The sequence below is a fragment of the Microchirus variegatus genome, assembly GCF_963457635.1.
Source record: "Microchirus variegatus genome assembly, chromosome: 5".
NCBI lineage: Eukaryota > Metazoa > Chordata > Actinopteri > Pleuronectiformes > Soleidae > Microchirus > Microchirus variegatus.
In genome coordinates this window covers 34626208-34653239 of record NC_139806.1, presented here as the reverse complement: position 1 = coordinate 34653239, position 27032 = coordinate 34626208, and the positions used below count along the sequence as shown (strand labels likewise).

Below are 27032 nucleotides of genomic sequence, written 5' to 3'. Positions count from 1 at the left end.
CGGCATATGTGGGATTTGGGACGCCATAGTATTATACACCGTTTTTGTCAAATTTTGGACCAACATTTTTTTTCCCCAAAAATTTCACAATTTTGAACGACATAGTATAGTATGACGTTTTTGTCAAATTTTGGAACAAAATTAAAAAAAAAAAAAATTGTCACATTTTGGACGACATAGTATAGTATGACGTTTTTTGTAAAATTTTGGACAGACATTTTTTTTTGAAAAAAATTGTCAAATTTGGAACGGCATATGTCATTTTGGAACGGCATACAGCATATGTGGGATTTGGGACGCCATAGTATTGTACAACGTTTTTGTCAAATTTTGGACCAACATTTTTTTCCCCAAAAATTTCACAATTTTGAACAACATAGTATAGTATGACGTTTTTGTCAAATTTTGGAACAAAATTAAAAAAAAAAAAAATTGTCACATTTTGGACGACATAGTATAGTATGACGTTTTTTGTAAAATTTTGGACAGACATTTTTTTTTGAAAAAAATTGTCAAATTTGGAACGGCATATGTCATTTTGGAACGACATACGGCATATGACACATTTTTTTTTTGAAAAAATGTGTCAAATTTGGGACGCCATAGTATTGTACAACGTTTTTGTCAAATTTTGGACCAACATTTTTTTTTTTCAATACTACACAGTGTCCCTTTAACATGTGGCTAATTTTTATGCACTCGACCCAGATATAACCAGATACCAGACAGCAATACTACAAATTTGACCAGATCAAGACAATAGTTTGAATAATCCATTAAAACAGATCACTTATCTGCATAATAATAATAACAATAATATAATAATAATAATAATAATAATAATAAATAAGTAATAACCCGATTTGAATTATTCAGATGCAAATGTATTCCAATGTGTGTCATGGATTGTTCAGATTATGATATTTTACAAGAGTTGCCTAAAAGTAATCAAGTTAAATTGCTGTTTAATAATGTCATAGATTTCTTGTGTGTTTATCTGAGTCTTTAGTTATTGGGGTTCATGAGGGTAAATGTAGTGTCAGACCACTTGGTGGAGGACTCGGGTCTACTACCCAGGATCCAGATGGGGAGGAGGAGGAGGAGGAGGAGCCTGAGTGGAGGAAGTAGCTCCACACAGATTGGATGTGTGTGTGTGTGTGTGTGTTTAAGTGTGTGTAATGTGTATGTTTGTGTGGAGTAGAAGTAGGTGCCTCCATAGAGAGAGAGTGTGTGTGTGTGTGTGTGTGTGTCGCTAACCACTGGACTGTAAAACAAGGGACTTTAAAGGACATTATCCTGAAGAGGAACTCTCTCTTTTCCCTCTCGTCGTTTTCGGGAAGATAGGTGGATTTTTTTTTTTTTGGGTCCGCTGTTATTTTTTTCCACGGTACAGGTTGAAGCCCGGGGTTGGGGTTGGGGGGCGGGGGGGGGGTCCAGAAGCGAGCAGTATGCATTCAGACTGCAGGCTGCTATGGGCAGAGCGGTAATGGTGGACAGGGGACCGACAGGGGCCGAGGTTCTGGTTCTCGTCCTGTCGATTCTCGCCATTCTCACCGCGGAAAACTGTCGAGCGCAGAAAGGTTGGTTTCCCCCCGCACGGTGGGAGTCGGGCACAATCACGGGGACACACACACACACACACACACAGACACACACATGCGCGGCCATGCTGCTTTAGTTAAAGCGTGAAACAACACGGACGGTGTTTAGGTGGAGGTCGGAGACAAAAGTTCACGGTGTGATGTTATCGTCTTGTTGCCAAACCCTAACCCTTAAAAAAAAACCCGTGCCTTTACGCGGCCGCGTGTGTGTATACGTGGAGTTCCGCTTGGGTTTTTTTTTTGCATGGCTCGTCGCCGCCGCCCGTCACGGTGCTTCTTTGTGGGTAAACCAGGCGAACCGGTTCCCCCGAAAGAAAGAAAGATATGTGATTGTGAAGGTTCAGCTGCTGCTCATGTGTGTGTGGATCAGTTGCTTACATGAGGCCTTTAAGTGACGTGATAAAACATATTGTATTCAAATTATGTTTCTTATTTGATTTTTTTAATATATATATATAAGGAAGTTACTGTTAAAGGTGAAGTAAGTAGCTTATAGTGCCATCTAGAGGGGAGGCTGAAATTTACAACAAAGAACTGCTCCTCTGCTCACCCCCTCCCCTTCCCTGAGCGCTACTACGGTGTCCTCAGCCGGTCAAATGTCGTCCTCGTCGTCTTTCTCCGTGTCAGCAGATGAGGTTCGTGAGGCGAGGGAGAGGGCGGAGCTACCGCGGCCGTAGCAGATGAAGCGGAGAGAGTGGAGGCGGGACTTCCTGCTACAAGTAAAGGCCACACTATACTTCTCCGACTGCGTAATGCGTTTTCCGACTGCGTCACCACGGAGACGCCTCAAGTCTTTATACTTCTGCGTCGTGGTGACGGACACGCACTGCAAGTTCCCGCCCGATCAGTAGGGGTCGCTGCGCAAGGTTGTTGTGCTTCTGGCTACAGTGAGCAATGGTGTCGAGAGAGAAAGACTGTTGTTGTTGAAACAGTGGCCGTTTCTCACTTTTCTGTGTGACGGAACGCAGTTTTAAGATAATTTGAGGCGAGAAATCGGCCATTTAGAGTCTAAACATGTGCTGTGTGTGTTAAGATATGACGTATTTATAGTTTGGCAGCGGCGTTATCGGCGGGGATCAGCTCCGGCTCTGTGGACGCTCGGTGCTCACTGTGAGCCGGCACAGAGCAGCTTAGCTCAGCCTGTCCTGAGGACCAATCACAGCTCTTGCCGTCTCCGTTGTCCCTTGACGGAGTGACGGACACTTAAAAAATATTTTGTGCAGAGTCTCTGCGTAACGTACACAGAGAACTTTACACAGAAGTATAAATTGAGCTTAAAGCGACGCTTGATTTGTTCTCTCGCGTTTGTCCTTACAGGCTCCGGTAGAAACATGGCGTCTCTCTGCTAACAGTGGCTATGCAACCGCGGCGCGCGACCATGTTATTTTACATGACTTTTTGAAACACTACAAAAATGAAACAAAAACTATTATACAGCGACTAGACAATGCAGGAGCACATAATATGTATAAAAAAGTGGATTTTGGGGTAATATAAACCCATAAATACTACACAGTGTCCCTTTAAATTGCTAGATTTGTCAATGGAGTCCGAAGAAAGTGCGAGACAACAGCACAATTTAGGAGCTTGTGGCCTTGTTGTCCTTCCAGGTATCTCACTTTTGTGGTGTACGGTGAATCCAATGATACATAACTGACAGACTTACGTATTTTTTGATGAACTTTCACGATATTAGACTGCTAAAATTAACACTTATATGTTTTTAAAGGAGCGACAGGCAGCCCCAGGTGGTGAGGGGTTTGGGGTAGAGCATTGGTTCGGCCCGGGGGCCAATGGCGGCCCGCAGAAACATTTCTGGCGGCCCCGCAGTGAATTACAGTTGATAGTTTGAATCCAGGAGCTACTAAGCTTGTTAAATGTTTATTGGACATCACTGGATACAGACCAATAAGTGTAAACAAAAATACTGGGTATTTACCTGGTTTCTATATGGTGAATTTTAGTGTATTATTGGGTTATAAGCTGGTAATAAGCAGGTAGCTACAGCCCCCAATTACTAGCTATTTACCCAGTAAATATATGGTAACAGAAATGTGTTACTTGGTATTAACCTGTAATTAGAAGGTAAGAACAATGGCCAAAATACTGGGTAATTACCCAGTAAGTTATAAAGCGTTAAAATTAAATTACATTATATTAACGCTTATATTACTTAACGCTAAACTGTAGAACTGTAGCTGGGTTCCTAAATTGGCCCTCAGGTATCAAAACTTTGAGAACCCCTGGGGTAGAGGGACGCAGTCAGTGGGGGTTTGACTGTAAACGCGTCATAAATTAAAATTTCTCCAACAGCTGCTGTTTCCTCACGTGATAGATGTGAGTTTCTCCTTTAAACTGAGTCAGTGCAGGAACTTCAGCTGAACACCCTGCAGTTGTTCAGGAACATAAAGTGAGTCAGAGTGAGGGAGGCACTTTTGTTTTTGTCCTGTTCATCTGGATAGTGTCCACTGAGGGGCTCTTACATAACTGCAGGCCAACAGAACATCCACTTATCACCATGAAGCATGACTGTTGAGTGTTATCTCAGGGTATCTCAACTCAGCTCAGACAGCAGGACACTAGAAATTAAACTTCTTTAATTGTAAAAAAGGTGTATTTAACAGCAAGTTGACTTAACATTTGAACTGGAGAAAACACTCCGAGAGCGCAAACCTCTGCCAAAACCACTCGCTTTTTATTCTCAGTACTTCCTCATCATATCTTGCGATGTTAATAATTTATATGAAATGCATAAATTAAAACAATCTGGATATTTGTCCATCTAACTATCAAAATATAACCAAAATACCCAGAAAATGTCATCAAAAATCTATAAAAAGCACATTGGCAGAGGTGATTGTTTTGTTTTAAGCTGCTGCAAACAAGTACAATCAAAAAGCTGCTTTAATTTTATGATTTGTACACGATAAGTCAATGATTCTGTGCAGAACAGCCAAAGCAAACCCAACGATGAACCTGATTATCACTGTAGATTGAATGTATGCATATTATATAGCATTCACATCAACATTGGCCTATGGATACCAATAACCCCACTATTGACCTTATTCTGATTAAGATGTTCCATGTGTGACATTTACAAATTGGTAAAATAATATCCCAGTTGTATTCCTGTTTACATGCTACATAGTCTGATTATGACCATATATATACACATGCCTAGACAACGCGACTCGGATTGGAAAACTCCACATTGTGTCTATTCTGACAACGACCTTATTCGGTTTGTCGACTCGTAAGCGTGATACACATGGCAGTGTCTTTTTCAGAATAAAGTCTTAATCAGGTTAGTTTTGAAACATTGCTGCCCACATGTAAGTGAGTCTGTGTCTTGCTCAAGGACACCTCAGCGCGTAGACAGGATTTCGACCCCACGATTCAAGCTACAGCTACGTCACGTATCTCTGACACGCTACACTTCAAAGCCTATTCCGCAGTTGTTCCACGTGATGTTTTAACATTTTAACCTAAGCAATTCATCTTTTCTCTCTTTGTCTATATCAGGGGTTCTCAAAGTTTTGATACCTGAGGGCCAATTTAGGAACCCAGCATTGGACTTAGGGCCGCCAAAGGAAAAAAAACAGAAATAAATCACATTTGTAATCATTTAAATGACCAGATTGCAGTTCTACAGTTTAGAGTTCAGTAATATAAGTGTTAATATAATGTAATTTAAGCATTAATATAATAACGCTTTATAATTTATGGGTAATTACCCAGTATTTTGGCCATTGTTCTTACCTTCTAATTACAGGTTAATACCAAGTAACACATTTCTGTTACCATATATTTACTGGGTAAATAGCTAGTAATTGATGGCTGTAGCTACCTGCTTATTACCAGCTTATAACACAATAATACACTAAAATTCACCATATAGAAACCAGGTAAATACCCAGTATTTTTGTTTACACTTATTGGTCTGTATCCAGTAATGTCCAATAAACATTTAACAAGCTTAGTAGCTCCTGGATTAAAACTATCAACTGTAATTCATTGCGGGGCCGCCAGAAATGTTTCTGCGGGCCGCCATTGGCCCCCGGGCCGCACTTTGAGAACCAATGCTTTATATAAAATCATTTAACAAGTAATGTTGAACCTAAATTTCCCAGTCCCAGTTGATGTCAGCAGGTATCTGGGTTTATCTGAGCAACAATTCAAAACACAGAGATATTCTCTATACAAAAGATAAATATAGTAAGACGACTAAAAAAATATTGCTTCAACATGAATCAATGAGTCAATCAATATCATCGATGACATTGACTAATCTTGTGTTCAGTAGGCGTCAAAACAGAACTGGCATCCCCTCGTTTTAATGCTAACAAATTTAAATGTATACCTTTTATTAACGGGTCACAAACTAATTTCTTATAATAGCAGGACATTCTTGTTGTGGTGCTGCTCTTTATACATATATGTATTATTTAATGTCTAAAAACGGCTCAAATATAGTTTATCTTTTTTCGCTAAAACTGTGTGATTGTGTTGTCCTGCAGGTGATGGTTGTGGCCCCAGTGTGCTCGGCCCCACCAGTGGGACTCTGTCCTCTCTGGGTTACCCGAGGACGTACCCCAACAACACGGTGTGCGAGTGGGAGATCAGCGTGCCGCGCGGCAACAGGATCCACTTTCGCTTCGCGGAGCTGGACATAGAGAACGGGGACTGCCAGGTCAACTACCTCAGCCTCTTCAACGGTATCGGACCCGAGAGGAGAGAGATTGGTGAGACACTGTACTGTGGATTTGAACTGGTCTTTTATTGTCTTTATTAGCTTTCACCAGAACTTCTGTGCCTGTACCTCTGCTGCAATAACTTGGTTAAAGAGTCCAGTAAAAGGTTGAACTGTAACTGCGTTGTCACTTTGAGAAGATGTTGGAATTTCCACATTTAAGTGAGCGTTAAACGATTGCATGAACACTGTATTTACTATGTCATCAAATTTTGGATGACATAGTGACACAGTATGACATTTTTGTCAAATTTTGGCATTTACATTTTTTCCCCAAAAATTTCACAATTTTGAACAACATAGTATAGTATGACGTTTTTGTAAAATTTTGGACCTAATTTTTTTTTGAAAAAAATGGCAAATTTGGAACAGCATATGTCATTTTTGTCAAAATTTTGACCAATTATTTTTTTGGAAAAATTTGTCAAATTTGGGACGCCATAGTATTGTACAACGTTTTTGTCAAATTTTGGACCAACATTTTTTTTCCCCAAAAATTTCACAATTTTGAACAACATAGTATAGTATGACGTTTTTGTCAAATTTTGGACCGAATTTTTTTTTGAAAAAATTGTCAAATTTGGAACGGCATGTCATTTTTGTCAAAATTTGGACCAATTTTTTTTGGGAAATTTTTTTTCAAATTTGGGACGCCATAGTATTGTACAACGTTTTTGTCAAATTTTGGACCAACATTTTTTTTCCCCAAAAATTTCACAATTTTGAACAACATAGTATAGTATGACGTTTTTGTAAAATTTTTGACCGAATTTTTTTTTGAAAAAAATTGTCAAATTTGGAACGGCATATGTAATTTTTGTCAAAATTTGGACCAATTTTTTTTTTTGAAAAAATTTGTCAAATTTGGGACGCCATAGTATTGTACAACGTTTTTGTCAAATTTTGGACCAACATTTTTTTCCCCAAAATTTTTTACAATTTTGAACAACATAGTATAGTATGAGGTTTTTGTCAAATTTTGGAACAAAATAAAAAAAAAAAAAAAATTGTCACATTTTGAGAATATGTAGGGATTTCCACATTTAAGTGAGCTTTAAAAGATTGCATGAAATTGGACTTTAAACCAAACTCGTTAGCTTTCTGGAGAAACACCTTAAAACGCACCCAGTTTATTTTCCCAGAGGAACTGTTAAATTAAACTTTAGAAAAGAAGGTGATCAATATTTATTTTACCTCCCGTAGACAGTGCTGTTGTATGTATATTTGTGGCATTTCAATCAACAATATTAGACCTATATCAAACACTGATCATGGTCATGAACTCACGACATTGTAACCTTTAGTCAATTTAAAATATTCATAAAAATGCATTTTTTTAATGCATAATTACTAGGGATGCACCGATTGCCATTTTTGGGGCCGATTCCGATTTTTCAAGAAGTGTGACCTGCCGATACCGATTTTAGCTGATTCCGATTTCAATTTTTTTAAACCACTTTTCAGCATACTGAAAGATATATATTTTTGCATCTTTTCTCTTTAATAGAACATTTTAACATAGAAATACAATCAGTTCACATCCAATATCCAACTAAAAATACAAAAACGAATCACTACCTGTATGTGTAGTTTATTTAAGCTTAAACATATTTCACAACATACAACAAGTTAATGTGATGTGATGTGATCATTAATAATCCCATAATCTTCCACTGTGTTTTTTTTAAAAATGTGGAAATGGGTGTTAAATTACATTCTATGTGAGTGTGGAACTGAAGTTAAAAGTTTAACTTTGTCCAAATTGACGCCTTGAATCATTTATCAGCTGTGTTGTTATTCTATGAGAGACACTGTTTTTGGCTCTCGTGATGCACAACCCACTTAATTACACCAACCACTACACAAGGATTATTTCTGTATTTGTATCCTCTGCTAAATGCTTTGCTGTATGGTATATTTGTACTAAGTTGTAACTGTAACACATGTTAAATAGACTTATGTAACTTAACAAGAGCCTCCATCTCCTTTGCTGTTTTTACCAGTGAAATACTGCGGTTTGGGTCTGAAGGTTGAAGAACTGTCCACTGGTAATCAGGTCACTGTCCGGTTCATGAGTGGGACCCATCACACTGGACATGGCTTCTACCTGTCCTACGCCACCACTGAACACACAGGTAACAAACTCCCTAGTCACTCACTTGTGCGTCTGTCAACTGTCATTCAGCTATTGATCACGGCCCGTAAGAACCCACAGTGATGTTCTGTCATCTCAGAAACTACCGTAATGTTATAAAAAAGATTTTTTATATCAAATTTGTACATATACAAATGTTGGGACATTTCAAGCACGTCGTGTTTGTTTCTTTTCAAATCCATTGTAGTGGTGTATGGAGCCAAAAAGAAGAGAATTGTGGCGATGTTTTTGGATCTGACTGTATATGTTGCACTTGTGCATAAGCCACAGGTTGTAACATGAGATATTTACACAGAAATATTTTTTGAAATTTCTCCTCTTCATTCTCTGTGTTCGCCCAGTCTTAAAGGGACAATGTGTAGTATTTATGGGTTTATATAACCCAAAATCCACTATTTTATACATATTATGTGCTCCTGCATTGTCTAGTCGCTGTATAATAGTTTTTGTTTCATTTTCGTAGTGTTTCAAAAAGTCATGTAAAATAACATGGTCGCGGGCCGCGGTTGCATAGCCACTGTTAGCAGCGAGACGCCGTGTTTCTACCGGAGCCTGTAAAGGCCACATTATACTTCTCCGACTGCGTATGCGTTATCCTTCTGCGTCACCACTGAGACGCCTCGAGCCTTTATACTTCTGCGTCGTGGTGACGGACACGCACTGCAATTTCCCGCCCAATCAGTAGGGGTCGCTGCGCAAGGTTGTTGTGCTTCAGGCTACAGTGAGCAATGACGTCCGAGAAAGAAAGAGAGAGAAAGACTGTTGTTGTTAAAACAGTGGCCGTTTCTCACTTTTCTGTGTGACGGAACGCAGTTTTAAGATCATTTGAGGCGAGAAATTGGCCATTTAGAGTCTAAACATGTGCTGTGTGTGTTAAGATATGACGTATTTATAGTTTGGCAGCGGCGTTATCGGTGGGGATCAGCTCCGCATCTGTGGACGCTCGGTGCTCACTGTGAGCCGGCACAGAGCAGCTTAGCTCGGCCTGTCCTGAGGACCAATCGCAGCTCTTGCCGTCTCCGTTGTCCCTTGACGGACTGACGGACACTTAAAAAATATTTTGTGCAGTCGGAGACTCTTCGACAGGCTCTGTGTCGACGCAGAGCACTTTACGCAGAAGTATGAATTGGGCTTCAGGACAAATGCGAGAGCGTCTCTTTACTTGTAGCAGGAAGTCCCGCCTCTTCTCTCTCTGCTTCGTCTGCTACGGCCGCGGTAGCTCCGCCCTCTCCCTCGCCTCACGAACCTCATCTGCTGACACGGAGAAAGACGACTAGGACAACATTTGACCGGCTGAGGATACCGTAGCGCTCAGGGAAGGGAGGGGGTGAGCAGAGGAGCAAGTTCTTTGTTGTAAATTTCAGCCTCTCCTCTACACATCATTTTAAACTACTTACTTCACCTTTAAAGGATGTTTTCAAGTTTGAGCCATCTGCTTTTATTACATCTGAAAGCTTTGGTCGCCTATTTGCATCGTCTATTTGCCCGTCTCCAACGTCTCACCATCGATTCATCGATGCCAAGTTAACGCGCAGCAGCTCTATTTCCTTCGTTGATAGTCAGATCGATTGCCCTTTAGCTTTAAAGCTGCATCATAGGCATTTCTTTGTGTGTTTTCCATGACGAGGGTGTGTGCGTGAAGTTAAATAGGTTCATGGTGCTGGCGTCATGTCGTCTCAGAAGTGACTACTGTGTCTGTTCCTCAAGGTGCCCAGTTATTCTGGTTATTATACAGTGGTATATGCAAAAGTTTGGGCACCCCTGTAGATGTTCAGGATTTTCCTTTATAAATCATCGGTCGTTTAGATAAGACATTTTAGTTTTGGAGTAAAAACACAGTGACATTTGAGAAGTGAAATAAAGTTTATATGATTTACAGAAAGTCTGCGATAATTATTTAAACAAAATTACAAGTTACGGCACCGCAAAAGAAAAATTTTGTGCATCCTCCTTTTGCAGAAATAACAGCCTCTAAACACTTCCTATAGAGTCTGGATTCTGGCAGAAGGTATTTTGGACCATTCTTCTTTACAAAACATCTCCAGTTCAGTCAGGTTTGATGGACATTGTTCTCTAGAACCTGCTGATATTGAGTGGAATCCATGCGACCCCAACTTTAAAGCTCACATAGAGTGGTCCTGTTGCACGTATATGTTAGTTTCTGAGGTCTACTTACATACATTAACTTGTTTTTATGGTCCAAAACCCGCTATTTTCTGCAAACGAGCCGATAGAAATCTCCCCTCACTGATGCTGTTTACGTAACCGGAAGATAGATCTCGCTGAGCCCGAGATTGCAATAAAACACAGCGTTCTCAGCAGTGGCTGAACTGTTTGTTTAGAACCGTCAGGGCTTCATAAACAAGGTAATGACGCAGATATACACTAAAAAAAACAGCGTTAATAGGAACTTCCGGTCTAGTTCCGCTTAAAAAGCTTTTCCTCTCAGGTGAAAAAGGTGCAGTGTTGCTTACATTGACAGTGTTGATATTCATTTTACATCCGCACCGTCTCTAGTAAACGGTTCAAGCTGAACTCTTTTTCCTGTTTAGTCAATAAGAGGATTTTTATTATTAGTGAATTATTTCCCAAACAAAACCCAACCCAGTTTCTAGCCTCTCAGATCGAGGTTTCAATATCAACTCTTTCCTTTATTTGGATTTTTTTCGTAATGTTGTGAATATTTTTGAAGACCAGCACTGTGCAGTTTTCCACTGTTTTTTCACAAGTTATAATCAGAACCAAGAGAGGGAAACGGGGAAAAAAGAAAGCACGAGTGACGCGTGATGACGGGTTAAACCATGTTCTGACAGGTTGACCTGTCGAGGTCTGACCTTGTTGTTTGTTTGCCTTTTTCAGATCTAATCACCTGTCTGGACAAAGGAACTGATTTCCCACAGCCAGAGTTCAGGTAAAGGGCGTTAGTTAGTGTGGCTATTTGTGCAGCGCTCATGTTGTCAGATACTCATTGTGTGTGTGTGTGTGTGTGTGTGTGTGATCTGTCTTCATAGTAAATACTGCCCAGCAGGCTGCCTGACATCCACTGAGGAGATTTCTGGGACTATACCAAATGGATACAGAGAGGTGAGTACAGATATACTGTATGAGCACTGCAGGTGTTCTCTCTTTTGTGCGGGTTCTCCCCCGTCTTCTGCATCACATTTCCTGTGGTGGTGCAACTGATTTCTGGGTGAATGGTTTTGAGTTGGTAGCATATTAGCGAATCAAAAAAGGTATATCAGATATAAATCATAATATATATGTATATATATATATATATATATATACAAACAAAGTACTTGAGTGCATCTGGAATTCAAAATTATTCACAACTGCACTATAAACTCAGTCGTAGTAAACTTGTCGTCGATTTACTTGCATGTTTACTTAAACCTTCCAGACATAAACTTTGGTCAATGTTGGGAGGCAAGGACGTTTGTCAACAGTTGCATCTGCTGCAGTGCCACAAACCGAGCAGGAAAACAAAGAGCTGCTGGGTGTCCTCCGTTGTGTGGTTCTCTGCTATGCCATCATGCTTGATGTGGTTGTTTGTTTATCGTCGCACCGGTATGACGTCACGCTATGTATCTCGCTGGCACGGCCATCAAACACGGCCCACACCAAGTTAAAGATCACACAGAGTGGTCCTGTTGCACATAAATGTTAGTTATAGAGGTCTACTTACATATATTAACTTGTTTTTATGGTCAAAAACCGCCTAGTTGCTGTAAACGAGCCGATAGAAATCCTCTTTTCTGACGCTGTGCCCCAGCCGCGATATTTCAGACTCAACTCTCACACCCAGAAGACCGACTGTCTTGTGACAGAAGCGCAGCGCCCCCCTCTGGAACGGTGGATGCACTGCTCCTCATTATCAAAACATTCTTTTAACAGTGTTTAAAAATAGCTTCTTCACGACTCCCCGCCGCAGTCCCTTTGATGACTTTAAACCGGAGTCAGACCCAGAGTCAGAAGACACTGTCGCTCGTGAAACACCTCCACAACGGACGTTATTCTTCTTCTGCGGTTCAATGTACGCAACCGGATGTGCCCGGACTAGTGCCCGGAGCAGGACGATCTGCTGTTCAGGAGAACCACTGTTTACGTAACTATTACGGGTTTTTTCAGAGATCTCGTTGAGCCCCGAGATTACAATAAAACACAACGTTCTCAGCAGTGGCTGAACTGTTTGTTTAGAACCGTCAGGGCTTCATAAACAAGGTAATGACGCAGATACACACCAAAAAACAGCGTTATTAGGAACTTCCGGTCTAGGTCCGGTTTAAAGGAACTGTTCTCAGTTGAAATGCAAGCCTGACTTTTCTGTTCCAATCCATACTATACCGTACCAAACCAGACTGTACCATAATGGAAACACAGCATTGTTCCCTGCTGCGTGGTCACCCCCACCCCCTCCACACACAGAAAACTCATGTCCACTGATTGTTTACCCATTACTCAGCTTCATTATTTGGGCCTTTTGTGTCTAAACATTTTTTCAGTTTGATTCAATTAGGCCTCCTTTCATTCCTTGTGTAAACGGGCCGCCCCCCCACCCCCCCCACCCCCCGCTCTGTGGAATGCGAGTCCTGAGCTGATGACCTCACAGCACCCTCGCTGCGCGTGAGGTCATGGGTGCAGAGTCTCTGGCTGATGACCTCATGTTCGGAGCTTGAGGTTTTTTTTTTTCTTTGTCGGAGGGAGGGAGGGGGGGAGGGAGGGAGGGAGGGAGGGAGGATCGTTGCTGGCTGATGGGAGGACAGTGAGGAGTGTCGGGGGGGGGGGGGGGTGTGCTTCAGGGAGCGAGGCGCCCCCACAGGAACAGAGGAGGGGCAGGGTCAGCGGGTGAAAGGGAGGTGAGATAATAGTTTGGATGAAAATAATAAACCCTCTAATTCAGCACAGCTGTAAGAGGGTGCAGAGCAGTGTGTGTTTGTGTGTGCGAGGGAGTGAGAGGGATCGAGAAGTTAAGACAAAACCTTTGTGAGCGCACGCCTGATTATTTTCTCCATGTTTGCATTCACACTTGTGTGTGTGTGTGACAGTATAGGCTGCGATTTAACTGCTTCTGCGAAAGCATTGCAGAGCATATTTATACTTGCGTAACTTTAAAAGACAATCGAACATCTGTTACGTTCGAACCGCTGTCAAACGAGTTCGCACAGTGTTGATCGGCTTCACGTGATTCTCTCTCTCTCTCTCAGTAAAGCAGTGTTTGGATCTCATGTTGCTCTGCCACATTCCCACGCCGCACACGGGAAAGGGATAAAAGACAAACGGAGGCGATGGCAACATTGCGCTAGTAAAAGGAGACGACTACAAACGGGAGTATGACTGAAAACAAAAATAATTGCAAAATCCTACTGCTTAAAACAACCTGTGTTGGTGTATACACACAAACGCTCCCTCAGTCAGGTCAGACAGAGCTTGTTTTTAGATCAAAGCTCACATAGAGTGGTCCTGTTGCACATAAATGTTAGTTATGGAGGTCTACTTACATATATTAACTTGTTTTATGGTCAAAAACCTCCTAGTTGCTGTAAACGAGCCGATAGAAATCCTCTTTTCTGACGCTGTTTTTCTGCTGCGAGATTTCAGAGTGAACTTTCACCCCCAGAAGACAGAGTCTTGTGATTGGCCAGTACTATCCAGCACATCCGTTCTCAGAAGCGCAGCGCCCCCTTCTGGAACGGTGGATGCACTGCTCCTCATTATCAAAACATTGTTTTAACAGTGTTTAAAAATAGCTTCTTCACGACTCCCCGCCGCAGTCCCTTTGATGACTTTAAACCGGAGTCAGACCCAGAGTCAGAAGACACTGTCGCTCGTGAAACACCTCCACAACGGACGTTATTCTTCTTCTGCGGTTCAATGTACGCAACCGGATGTGCTCGGACTAGTGCCCGGAGCAGGACGATCGGTTGTTCAGGAGAAACGCTGCTTACGTAACTATTACGGGATTTTCAGTGATCTCGTTGAGCCCCGAGATTACAATAAAACACAACGTTCTCAGCAGTGGCTGAACTGTTTGTTTAGAACCGTCAGGGCTTCATAAACAAGGTAATGACGCAGATACACACCAAAAAAACAGCGTTAATAGGAACTTCCGGTCTAGTTCCACTTTAAGGACGCAGAATATATATAGTGTTGCATCATTTCTGTTCACGAAAAACAAACAGGCAGAATAATAAAATAAAAGGTTATGCACTGCAGCTTTAAGTTGAGTGTGTATCAAACAGGGACCAGACTGTGCCACTTACTTCCTCTTTCTTAATTCTCCCTCAGTATCTTTTACAGTGATCCATATGCTGACCCCCCCCCCCCCCACACACACACACTTATCATCTGTAGGAATAGAAAAGTGTGTGTTAGTGTGTGTTTCCTCAGTGAGGGGCAGGGTGCGGTGGTTTTCGGAGCAGGGCTCTGACTTTGTGTTAGTGGTTTTTGTATGACTAGCTTTAGGATGTGGTGTGTGTTTTTGGGGGAAGTTTAGGAGTCACACAGCAAGTGTTGATTGCTTGTGGCAGCTTTCTGACTGCTGTGCACGTGTGTGTGTGTGTGTGTGTGCGTGCACTGTATGTGTACATGTGCACGTCAGTCTCTGGGTCACTGGAGTTTTCCCACAATCTCTCTGGATTCCAGTGTGGGCCTTTTCCAGTAATAAAATTCCACCTCGCTGCTGCAGCAGCAGCTGTTCGTGGGAAGGAGCTCGTGGCCAGAGAGGACTCAGGTTTTGTCCTCTTCGCAAGTGATGTGGCAGCGGGTTTGGACAGGAATGCAGCAGCGGTGAATCATTACCGATGCCACTCGAGTGATCTCGCTACAGAGAAGTGACTTCATGCTGACTCATCTGCATTTATCTTTCCCTCTGTCTGAAGGTTAAGAGCTGACTGTGTTATCTGTTCCCACTCATTTACTTAAAGGTCCCATATTATACCCTATTATTAACCCAAGTTAAACTAGGTCCTGGTGCCCTAATGAACATGTCTGTGTCATGCTTTAGTCAAAATATCATAAGGATGAAGCACAATAGCAGTTCAATAACTCTGCCAAAACAGCCTTTTTCAGAACGCTCGGTTTTGTGCCTGATCATTTACATGTGAATGAGACCCAGGTAAACACACATCCACTGCTTCCAGGGGAGTGTCGCCACTTATCACCTATTGTCATATTATTATAATATTATCATACATATATATTGGCACCGTCGTCCCAACACCCGCTCCATATACCCCATAGTAATGTCAGTTTACCCGTTGTTACTGAGTTTCACCGTAATGCATAGAGTGACCACGATTTTGGCTTCTCGCGATCATAAAAACATTAAAATCGAAAAAAAAAAAACGATTAATGCGCCGCGCGGCGTGTATGTAAATTCCCATGCTAGAAAAAGACCCTGAACGCACCAGCGTTAATGCGGCTGCAAGTGACGTGTGTGGATCAACAACAACGAGGAGAGAACGTGGAAACACGACAGAGAGGCAGCCTTTGGTTGAGAAGAAATGTAGGACAACATCTACGTCTTTCTGCAGTGCTTTCAAACGCGTGCTCCTCATATCACCGATCCACACACGCCACTCGCTAACCGCAGGCACATAACTGGTGCGTTCAAGGTGTCCCTCCAGCATAGGAATTTACACACACGATCAACAACAAAGGGCTCGATGTACGTACACGAGGCCTACGCAGAACAAACGTCCATTCCAACAATGATGCATATTCCAAGAAATTGACCAAGAATGGCTTGCCCAAGATCCCAAGGGATTGCAGATGCAGATCCAGATGCAAAGCATGGTGCAAATCAATACCTGTGGCAGAGCTGAAACAATTAATAGTAGTTTTGATAATCACTTTGAAGCTTTTTTTCATTATTAAAACAACATTTCTTGTTGTTTTAGCTTCTTAAATGTGAGTGTTTTCTTCGTTTCTTTGCTCCGCATAAACACATAAATCATTAAAACTGAATCATTTTGGTTTGTGGACAAAACAAGACGTTCGAGAACGTCGTCATTTCCAGGTTTGACAAACACCGATCAACGTTTTCTGACATTTCATGGACCAAATGATTACTCGAGAGGGATCGACAGATTCATCGTTTACAAAAATAATAATCGTTAGTTGCGGCTCTGACCTGTGGACGCCTTGATCCTTGGATTTGAGGGAATTGGTCCAAGGTGTCAACCAAGATGTGGGAACCCTGGTTAGAGCAACAAAAACAAACATGCAACACTTTTGTTATTGCTCCCATTTCCCCGTTATTTGATGTAAAGATATACATTTCTTATATGTAAGCAAACGGCGTAAGTAAACAGGACTCGTCGCGATAAAATCCTTTTGTTTGCATCAAGGAAATCTTACATCCGTTACTTCAATTCATGGAAAATGGGAGCAAAAACGTGGTGTTTATATTAGTGTTAGCTGGAAATCCCTCAGACTTTCTATCATTCTGTGATACATTCCACAATCACACGAAGACGATGGCAATGAGCAACACCGTGATTGTGACAAAGCCTTGCTGATATAATCTGGCCTCATCTTCACACATTTCCACCATGTGCAGCAGATGATAAAAAGTTAATCCGGGACTGCAGATGTAAATTAGCCTAAGGCTAACTCTGGTGCAATGCATCAAATGGCGACATTTATGTTTTTAATTGCACATGGTCCCTTTCGAATAAAGTTCAATCAATCAATCAATCAATCAATCCGAAATGTCTGTGATATTTCTCTGCCTTTGTGTGTTTTTGTTCCGCAGTCCTCTCCACTGTGTGTGGCGGCCATTCATGCAGGTGTGGTGTCCAACGCTGTGGGAGGGAGGATCAGCGTGGTCAGCAGCAAAGGCATCCCTCGATATGACCGCACACTGGCAAACAATGTCACTTCCACTGAGTAAGAACCTCCCACAACCTGCCGCTCTCTGCTCTTCATTTACTCATGGTTTACTCATCATACAGAGTATATAGAGTGCATGTGTATACATATAATGCATTGGTTCTCAAAGTGCGGCCCGAGGGCCAATGGCGGCCCGCAGAAACATTTCTGGCGGCCCCGCAATGAATTACAGTTGATAGTTTTAATCCAGGAGCTACTAAGCTTGTTAAATGTTTATTGGACATTACTGGATACAGACCAATAAGTGTAAACTGTACAACTGTATTTACTATGTCATCAAATTTTGGATGACATAGTGACAAAGTATAGTATGACGTTTTTGTCAAATTTTGGCATTTACATTTTTTCCCCAAATAATTGTCACATTTTGGACGACATAGTATAGTATGACGTTTTTGTCAAATTTTGGACCGAAATTTCTTTTGAAAAAAATTGTCAAATTTGGAACGGCATATGTAATTTTTGTCAAAATTTTGACGAAATTATTTTTTTTTAAAAATTTTGACGAAATTATTTTTTTTAAAAAATTTTGACCAAATTATTTTTTCGAAAAAATTTTGACCAAATTATTTTTTTGAAAAAATTTTGACCAAATTATTTTTTTGAAAAAAATTGTCAAATTTGGGACGCCATAGAATAGTAAAAAAATTGTCAAATTTTGGACCAACATTTTTTTTCCCCAAAAATTGTACAATTTTGAACAACATAGTATAGTATGACGTTTTTGTCAATTTTTGGTACAAAATAAAAAAAATAAAAAATAAAATCACATTTTGGACAACGTAGTATAGTATGACGTTTTTGTCAAATTTTGGACCGAAATTTTTTTGGAAAAAAATTGTCAAATTTGGAACGGCATATGTCATTTTTGTCAAAATTTGGACCAAATTTTTTTTTTGAAAAAATGTGTCAAATTTGGGACCAACATTTTTTTTCCCAAAAAATTGTAACATTTTGAACAACGTAGTATAGTATGACGTTTTTGTCAAATTTTGGACCAAAATAAAAAAAAAAAAGAAAAATGTCACATTGCCTATAATTCTACTCTTCTTTCCTCAGAGGAACTTTGTCAAACAGCCTCTTCACCTTCAGGACCAATGGTGAGTTTTTTTCTGTAAAGCATCATTATTAGGTTAATCGCTTTATATCTGGGCCATGAGAAGGAATCTCAATGTTTCCCAAACATTTTACATTATTAATAACACAGTTTTTTTTTTTTTTGTCTCTCTTTGTTTCTTGTTTCTGTTTGTGTTCACAGGCTGCTATGGGACACTGGGATTAGAGTCTGGTAGCGTTGCAGACATTCAACTCTCCGCTTCATCCGTGTGGGAGTGGGACTTTGGTCAGCAGCGCGAGTGGCTGCCGTCGGGGGCACGCCTAAAAAAGGCGGGGCTTCCGTGGGCGCCTTCTCAGAGCGACCAGCAGCAGTGGTTGCAGGTCGATCTCAAGAGGGAGAAGAGGATCACAGGTAGACGAATGGATGCATTCAATCAGATATATATAACAGCACATTAAAGGGGAGCTGGAGAGTCGAGTTAGTAGAGCAGGCACCTGTACGGGGGCAGCTTTCTACAGCAAATGGGGTTAAAATGCCTCAAAAAACGCCAACTTTTCGGTTCAATTCATCAGTAAGTCAAGAATAATGCTTTCAATTACGTGTCATCGAGAAGTTGAATGAGCAGGTTTTGTAGATTTTGGTCCAGACCTGTAAAATCTATGGATTAGGGCTGCAACAACGAATCGATAAAATCGATAAAAATCGATTACTAAAAGCATTTTTTTCTGGGGAAAAAAAAATAAATGTACTCGTGGCACTGAAATGCTTGAGTGCTTTTACTTAGAAATGGATACAGGATTTTGTTTTTTTGCGACAGATGCTACTGATATCAAACAAATATGACATGCGTGCCCTCAGTTAATCAGTTAACGTGTGCGTCAAAATGAAAAGCGAGACACTGCACGTGCATCTTAATGTGAACCTGACCTGTTGTTAGGGTACATCATGTCTTTGTCTCTGCTCTGTCCAACCAGGCATCACCACCACAGGCTCCACCCTGAGAGAGTACCAGTACTTTGTGTCAGCATACCGGGTCCTGTACAGCGACGATGCCCAGCAGTGGTTTATCTACAGGGAAGCAAATTCTACTCAAGACAAGGTAACTCAATCAGAAGATCAATAAACCATGCTCGCTCAACAATAACGTAATTGCTTTCATGCTCCCCCTCCCCCTTCTTTTAAATTAGCACAAATGGACGAAAATGTCACTTTAGACGGCAGCAGCAGACACTTTCTTGGACCGTTTCCGTAGCGACTGGTATTGACTGAGACATGTTTGTGGCAGGAAATGAGAACAGTCAGTGGTTTGAGTTAAGTGCCGTTGTAGACAAGTCAAGGCACTTGGGCATTAATAATGAATGGATATGGATTTAGTGGCCGTGGTTGTTAGAGTGGAACTGCTGTCGACAAGCTGCAGTTTTCACAGGCAGCAAAGTAGGTGAACAATAATCAGCTTAGGGCTTAAATTGCGTTTCAAAGTCTGAAACGATAGCTGCTTCAATTCAAGTTTGGTCTCATTTCATGGCAGATTTTCCAAGGCAACGTCAACTACCTGGACGAAGTGAGGAATAACTTCATTCCTCCCGTCGAGGCTCGGTTTGTGAGGATAAATCCCGCCTCGTGGCACCAGAGGATCGCGCTGAAGGTGGAGCTGCTCGGCTGCCAAATCCCTGCAGGTAAACGACGCGGATAAACAAAAACAATAACACGACCGCCGTCTTCCAAAGATGCTGAGACGTCGTTCCTTTTTCTCGTCTTTTGCGCAGTGAGGCGAACGACCGGGCCGAGGCAGGGACCGAGGATGTTCCCCCCGTCCCGTCACACTCCGCCTCCTGCTGGTACAAAGCGTCCACCGAACCACGGCCAAACCACGCACACCCCAGACATAAGGAACACCACGATGCCCCCCCACACCAGCAAAGGTGCGTCACACAGGCAGTTAAAGCAGAACTAGACCGGAAGTTCCTATTAACGCTGTTTTTTTTTGGTGTGTATCTGCGTCATTACCTTGTTTATGAAGCCCTGACGGTTCTAAACAAACAGTTCAGCCACTGCTGAGAACGTTGTGTTTTATTGTAATCTCGGGGCTCAACGAGATCACTGAAAATCCGGTAATAGTTACGTAAGCAGCGGTTCTCCTGAACAACCGATCGTCCTGCTCCGGGCACTAGTCCGGGCACATCCGGTTGCGTACATTGAACCGCAGAAGAAGAATAATGTCCGTTGTGGAGGTGTTTCACGAGCAACAGTGTCTTCTGACTCTGGGTCTGACTCCGGGTCAAAGGTCGTCAAAGGGTTTTAAAGTCATAAAGGGACTGCGGCGGGGAGTCGTGAAGAAGCTATTTTTAAACACTGTTAAAACAATGTTTTGATAATGAGGAGCAGTGCATCCACCGTTCCAGAGGGGGGCGCTGCGCTTCTGAGAACGGATGTGCTGGATAGTACTGGCCAATCACAAGACTCTGTCTTCTGGGGGTGAAAGTTCACTCTGAAATCTCGCAGCAGAAAAACACCGTCAGAAAAGAGGATTTCTATCGGCTCGTTTACAGCAACTAGGAGGTTTTTGACCATAAAAACAAGTTAAAGCTCACATAGAGTGGTCCTGTTGCACATAAATGTTAGTTATGGAGGTCTACTTACATATATTAACTTGTTTTTAAGGTCAAAAACCTCCTAGTTGCTGTAAACGAGCCTCATTATCAAAACATTGTCTTAACAGTGTTTAAAAATAGCTTCTTCACGACTCCCCGCCTCAGTCCCTTTTATGACTTTAAACCGGAGTCAGACCCAGAGTCAGAAGACACTGTTGCTCGTGAAACACCTCCACAACGGACGTTATTCTTCTTCTGCGGTTCAATGTACGCAACCGGATGTGCCCGGACTAGTGCCCGGAGCAGGACGATCGGTTGTTCAGGAGAACCGCTGCTTACGTAACTATTACGGGATTTTCAGTGATCTCGTTGAGCCCCGAGATTACAATAAAACACAACGTTCTCAGCAGTGGCTGAACTGTTTGTTTAGAACCGTCAGGGCTTCATAAACAAGGTAATGACGCAGATACACACCAACAAAACGGCGTTAATAGGAACTTCCGGTCTAGTTCCGCTTTAATATATGTAAGTAGACCTCCATAACTAACATTTATGTGCAACAGGACCACTCTATGTCACCTTTAAAACACGCTCGTTTGATCCCCAGTGAAGAAAATAGTGTCACCTGTTGTGTTGATTTGTAATTTCTTCACTCTTAGACGTGGCTCTGGCAGCAGTTCTGGTTCCTGTGTTGGTCATGGCGCTCACGGCTCTCATCCTGACTGTGGTTTGTGCGTGGCACTGGAGAAACAGGTATTTATTATTATCAGGTTTGTTTTTTAGCCGCTTCTATAAACTTCAGATTTTGCCTCCCATTTTTTTTTTTTTCCTTGCTTTACAGGAAAAAGAGCTCAGAAGGAGCGTATGATCTTCCTCACTGGGATCGCACAGGTATGCAAACCTTTTACTGTGTGTCATCACCTAGAATTGTGGTTCTCTTTACTTCTGTGTGTTTCACGAGTGCAACACTGTGTGACACTGTGTCGCCAGACTGGTGGAAGAGCATGAAGCAGTTGCTGCCGTCCAAGATGGTGGAGACGGACGACTCGGTCCGGTACAGCAGCAGCGACGTGGGCCGGCTCTCGGGGAGAGGGGCCGTACCAAGACTTCACGCTGAACCTGCAGGTAAACGCCACCGATGCATAATATGGTGTCATTTATACTGTACATTTTCTTCTGTACATTTCCTTCCATCCGTCCCAAACTTCATCTCTGTCACTACTATGCGTCGATATGGATGTTGCGTAATACTTCCTCTAGAGGGCGGTGCCAAGTTGCAAGGCATAAACAAACATGGCGACGATTGAAGAGGTTATTTTATTGTGGTTGATTTTCCTGGCTCTGGAATTTAAGACCACGGAATGTAAGTCGTCCCATCAATGTAGAATAAGATAAGATGGTCTTTTTAGTGCTGCAGTGGAGTATATTGGATAAATAGGATATTAAAAATATGACTTTAAAAAGTTGAAATAGAATATATTATTATTATTATACAGTTACCAGAATATATACAGTATAAACAGGGGTTGAACATGATATATTGTGTATGTTTATTGCACTTATGTAAAGTATATTACATTTATTGCATGTGGGATGAGGAACCTGTTACGTGGTCTTACTGAGAGCAGTACAATATTAAAGGTCCCATATTAAACCCTATTAACCCAAGTTAAACTAGGTCCTGGTGCCCTAATGAACATGTCTGTGTCATGCTTTAGTCAAAATATCATAAGGATGAAGCACAATAGCAGTTCAATAACTCTGCCAAAACAGCCTTTTTCAAAACGCTCGGTTTTGTGCCTGATCATTTACATGTGAAACACACATCCACTGCTTCCAGGGGAGTGTCTAACTTACTATCCACAGCCATACTGTCGCCACTTATCACCTATTGTCATGCACCGTCGTCACAACCCCTGCTCCATATACCCCATAGTAATGTCCGTTTACCAGTTGTTACCGAGTTTCACCGTAATGCATAGAGTGACCACGATTTTGGCTTCTCGCGATCATAAAAACATAAAAAAAAGAAGAAAAACGATTAATCTGCCGCGGCGTATATGTAAATTCCCATGCTAGAAAAAGACCCTGAGCGCACCAGTGTTACTGCGGCAGAAAGTGACGTGTGTGGATCAACAACACGAGGAGAGAACGTGGAAACACGACAGAAAGGCAGCCTTTGGTTGAGAAGAAATGTAGGACAACATCTACATCTTTCTGCAGTGCTTTCAAACGCGTGCTCCTCATATCACCGATCCACACACGCCACTCGCTAACCGCGGGCACGTAACTGGTGCGTTCAAGGTGTCCCTCCAGCATAGGAATTTACACACACGATCAACAACAATGGGCTTGTGAAGCTGCCTGGCGGGGTGCCAACATTCATGTCGTCATTGCGAGAGAGGTTAAAACATCGCGTTTTATCGCCTATACTTACACAAAGTGGAACCACTAAAACATGACTGAGTCTTGTTTTTTTCACATTTTGGGGACTGGTATGGCCCACTGAGTCCAAAATATCAGTACTAAATGATTAAAAAGTTGATTCTTTGCACAATAGGGGACCTTTAATGGTGCTGCTGATGAGGGAGATTAATGACGAGTGTCATTTTCAATACTTCCATTTGAAACATTCCGCCATTTTTAAATCCTCTTCATTGTTTTCCTGTCTGATTGACTCTATAATGAAAGGACGAAGGGCTCCGTCTGTTTCACAGAGCATAAATGGGCCTTAAAGCAACACTATGCAACTTGTTAACATGCTATTTCTTATTTGTATATTGTTGACGTGTGGTTGAGGAAACACATTAATCTAATACATCGTGCCGTCTTCTCAGAATACGCCCAACCGCTGGTGAGCGGCGTCGCAACATTGGGCGCTCGTTCAACGTTCAAACCGGACGAGGGTCCCGACCCTGGATACTCGGATCCGGATCTGTACGACGCCCCCATTTCACCGGACGTCTACCACGCGTACGCGGAGCCCCTGCCCGCCTCGGGATCGGAATACGCCACGCCCATCGTGGTCGACATGGGCTGTCATCCTTCGGGGGGCTCCACTCTGAGCCAGCCCTCGGCTGCGTGCGGTTTCATGGGCGCCGGGCCCGCCTCCCTGCTCGCACAGACGGACAGCGGCCAGTCGGGGAGGTCGGCGTACGACACGCCGAAGAACGCCGCCGGTCAGGCCACGCCCCCCGAGGATCTGACCTACCAGGTTCCTCAGAGTTGCACTCAGAAGCCATCAGGACAAGGCTGAAGAGCCCCGGGGGGGACACACATGGCTCTTGATCTGCCCTTCACTGCTCAACACAACCCTGAAGGACACAGGAGGAGGAGGAGGGTTGTTAAAGGGATGAGGAGGCGTGAACCTGTGGCTCGAGTCTTGAATGAACGCTACCTTACGTTTAGATTTCGTCTGGAGATGTCTGTATTTGCCCGTTGTCTCTGCATGGCCACGATCTCTGCTTGTGTAGTGCCATTACAGTCCTATCACTGAAACCTCAAAGATGAATGTGTTTTGTGCCCAGGCGCGTGAGTCGGGGAGGCGAAGAGGAGAAAGCTGACTACTGTTCGATTAAGACTCCGTCTCGTCCCTGTTCTGTGATTCTTAGTAGTTCTTTCTATGAAACTGTGATGTCCAAAATTCACTTTTTTTTTATTCTGTTACATAAAAAATCCAACGCTTTCGGATTAACTGCATGTTGCATTTGAGTAGCCCACGTTTAAAGTTTCATGGTACGTTTTTGTCTTAACTTTTGTTTAAAAGCACAACTTGAAATGATGTGTTACGTTAAATCCATTAATGCAAACCTGTTAAAACTCTAAAGTGATTTACTAATATTTATTTTTTTTTTACTTCACATCCTGCTGATGAGGAGAGCCTCTTATTAATTAAAACCCCACCGACTTCAAATTGAAACCTCACTGTCGGCTTCTTTGCAAACCTCGTCGATAACTTGCAGAGGCCGATTGGGAGAATTGATCAAAGCCCAATTTATACTTCTGCGTAAAGTGCTCTGCGTAGGTAACGCAGAGACTCTGCGTCGTCTCCGACGGCACGAAATATTTTTTAAGTGTCCGTCACTCCGTCAAGGGACAACGGAGACGGCAAGAGCTGCGATTGGTCCTCAGGACAGGCCGAGCGAAGCTGCTCTGTGCCGGCTCACAGTGAGCACCGAGCGTCCACAGAGGCGGAGCTGATCCCCGCCGATAACGTCGCTGCCAAACTATAAATACGTCATATCTTAACACACACAGCACATGTTTAGACTCTAAATGGCCAATTTCTCGCCTCAAATTATCTTAAAACTGCATTCGTGGACACAGAAAAGTGAGAAACGGCCACCGTCTTTCTCTCTCGGACGCTATTGCTCACTGTAGCCAGAAGCACAACAACCTTGCGCAGCGACCCCTACTGAGCGGGCGGGAAATTGCAGCGTGTGTCCGTCACCGCGACGCAGAAGTACAAAGGCTCGTGGCGTCTCCGTGGTGACGCAGTCGGATAACGCATTACGCAGTCGGAAAAGTATAATGTGGCTTTAAGTGAACGCCCCAAAGAGGAAATACTCAATGCGATATTGGAGACTAAATGTTGCCTTTTCTGCGTTTATGCAATATTGATTCACAATGCAAACCTGCCAAACATCACGTTTAGCCAAATAAAGCAGGTCTTAACAGGATTTTTTTTTTTTTTTTTTTTTTAAAGACCTATGTAGTGGACGTTGGAACAAAAACGGTACACAGAGAGAAGTCTAGTATTAGACCAGTGAATCCATTACAGCTGATAATTCATAGTTTCCTGTGTGTGTGTGCATCGTGGTGATCGTTTAATGTCGAAATTGGGTGTGACTTTGTTTTTTTCCTTCCTCGTAATTATGTGCATCGACGTCTGTGCGTGTGGTTTAGCTGTTGTTACATATTACAGCCCCGTGTGTTTTGGTATTACCGTCTGGTGTGATTGTTGTGATGATGATGATGATGATGATGATGATGATGATAATGGCTCGTAGTTGTAGCAGGATGTATTCAACTGTTGTCTATAGCGCCTCTCCTTGTCCACCTGTGGTACTGACCTGACCAAACACAACGTGGCATCGGGGCGTAGATTTAGAAAACGGAACAAAAAAAAAAAAAAGGAACAAGCTGCTTTTATAACTTTACTGAACGGCCAAAACTCTCCCACTGAGGGAAGAAGGCACCGTTCACACAGCTGTGACACCACCGGTCGATGCAGAGTTTTGGTGCTCCCTGGTGGTCACGGCGGGGTTGTGTTTGATGTGGCTCTCACTGATTGTATATAAATAAATAAAGAGTTATTAAGATAAACAGTTTTCATTTGTCGTCAACAAAACGGTAAGTAATACGCTTCACGTCTCTCTGTGTGTGTGTGTTGTCGTTACATGTTCACTTCAAGCTTTACAAATGTTTTTTACGACTCAAATTGCAATATAAATCATGTTCGTCTGCAACACCCGGGCCCGGTTTTTCAAAAGTAATCGACTCGGATTTCGGGGTAACGGGTTGGATCAAATCTAGAAAATGGGTTTTTTCAAAAGTAATCGGCTAAGATTTTGGGGTAACGGGTTGGATCAAATCTTGAAAAAGGGGTTTGTCAAAAGTAATCGGCTTGGATTATGGAGTAAAGGGTTGGATCAAATCTTGAAAAAGGGGTTTTTCAAAAGTAATCGGCTCGGATTTCTGGGTAACGGGTTGGATCAAATCTTGAAAATGGGTTTTTCAAAAGTAATCGGCTCGGATTTTGGGTCTAACGGGTTAGATCAAATCTTGAAAATGGGTTTTTCAAAAGTAATCGGCTCGGATTTTGGGGTAACGGGTTGGATCAAATCTTGAAAATGGGTTTTTCAAAAGTAATCGGCTAAGATTTTGGGGGAATGGGTTGGATCAAATCTTGAAAATGGGTTTTTCAAAAGTAATCGGCTAAGATTTTGGGGTAACGGGTTGGATCAAATCTTGAAAAAGGGGT

The 27032-nt window shown here is 42.4% G+C and overlaps 1 protein-coding gene across 2 annotated transcripts; it reads left to right on the top strand.

The window, feature by feature from the left end:
• Nucleotides 1-1471: 1471 nt before the first annotated feature.
• On the top strand, nt 1472-26326 carry dcbld2 (discoidin, CUB and LCCL domain containing 2; the record flags this gene model as incomplete). Of its 2 annotated transcripts, XM_083890507.1 has the most annotated exons (15): nt 1472-1580; nt 6122-6346; nt 8358-8489; nt 11369-11420; nt 11521-11593; nt 17265-17398; nt 18461-18501; nt 18660-18869; nt 19433-19557; nt 19987-20134; nt 20225-20380; nt 21709-21802; nt 21891-21940; nt 22040-22174; nt 23887-26326. In XM_083890507.1, 15 exons carry the CDS (start codon nt 1472-1474, stop codon nt 24303-24305), a joined length of 2103 nt encoding a protein of 700 aa, XP_083746633.1. In that variant the 3' UTR covers nt 24306-26326. The 2 variants fall into 2 exon arrangements, with proteins under 2 accessions (XP_083746633.1, XP_083746632.1); XM_083890506.1 differs by having other exon boundaries at nt 21891-22174.
• Between the last annotated feature and the right edge of the window lie 706 nt (nt 26327-27032).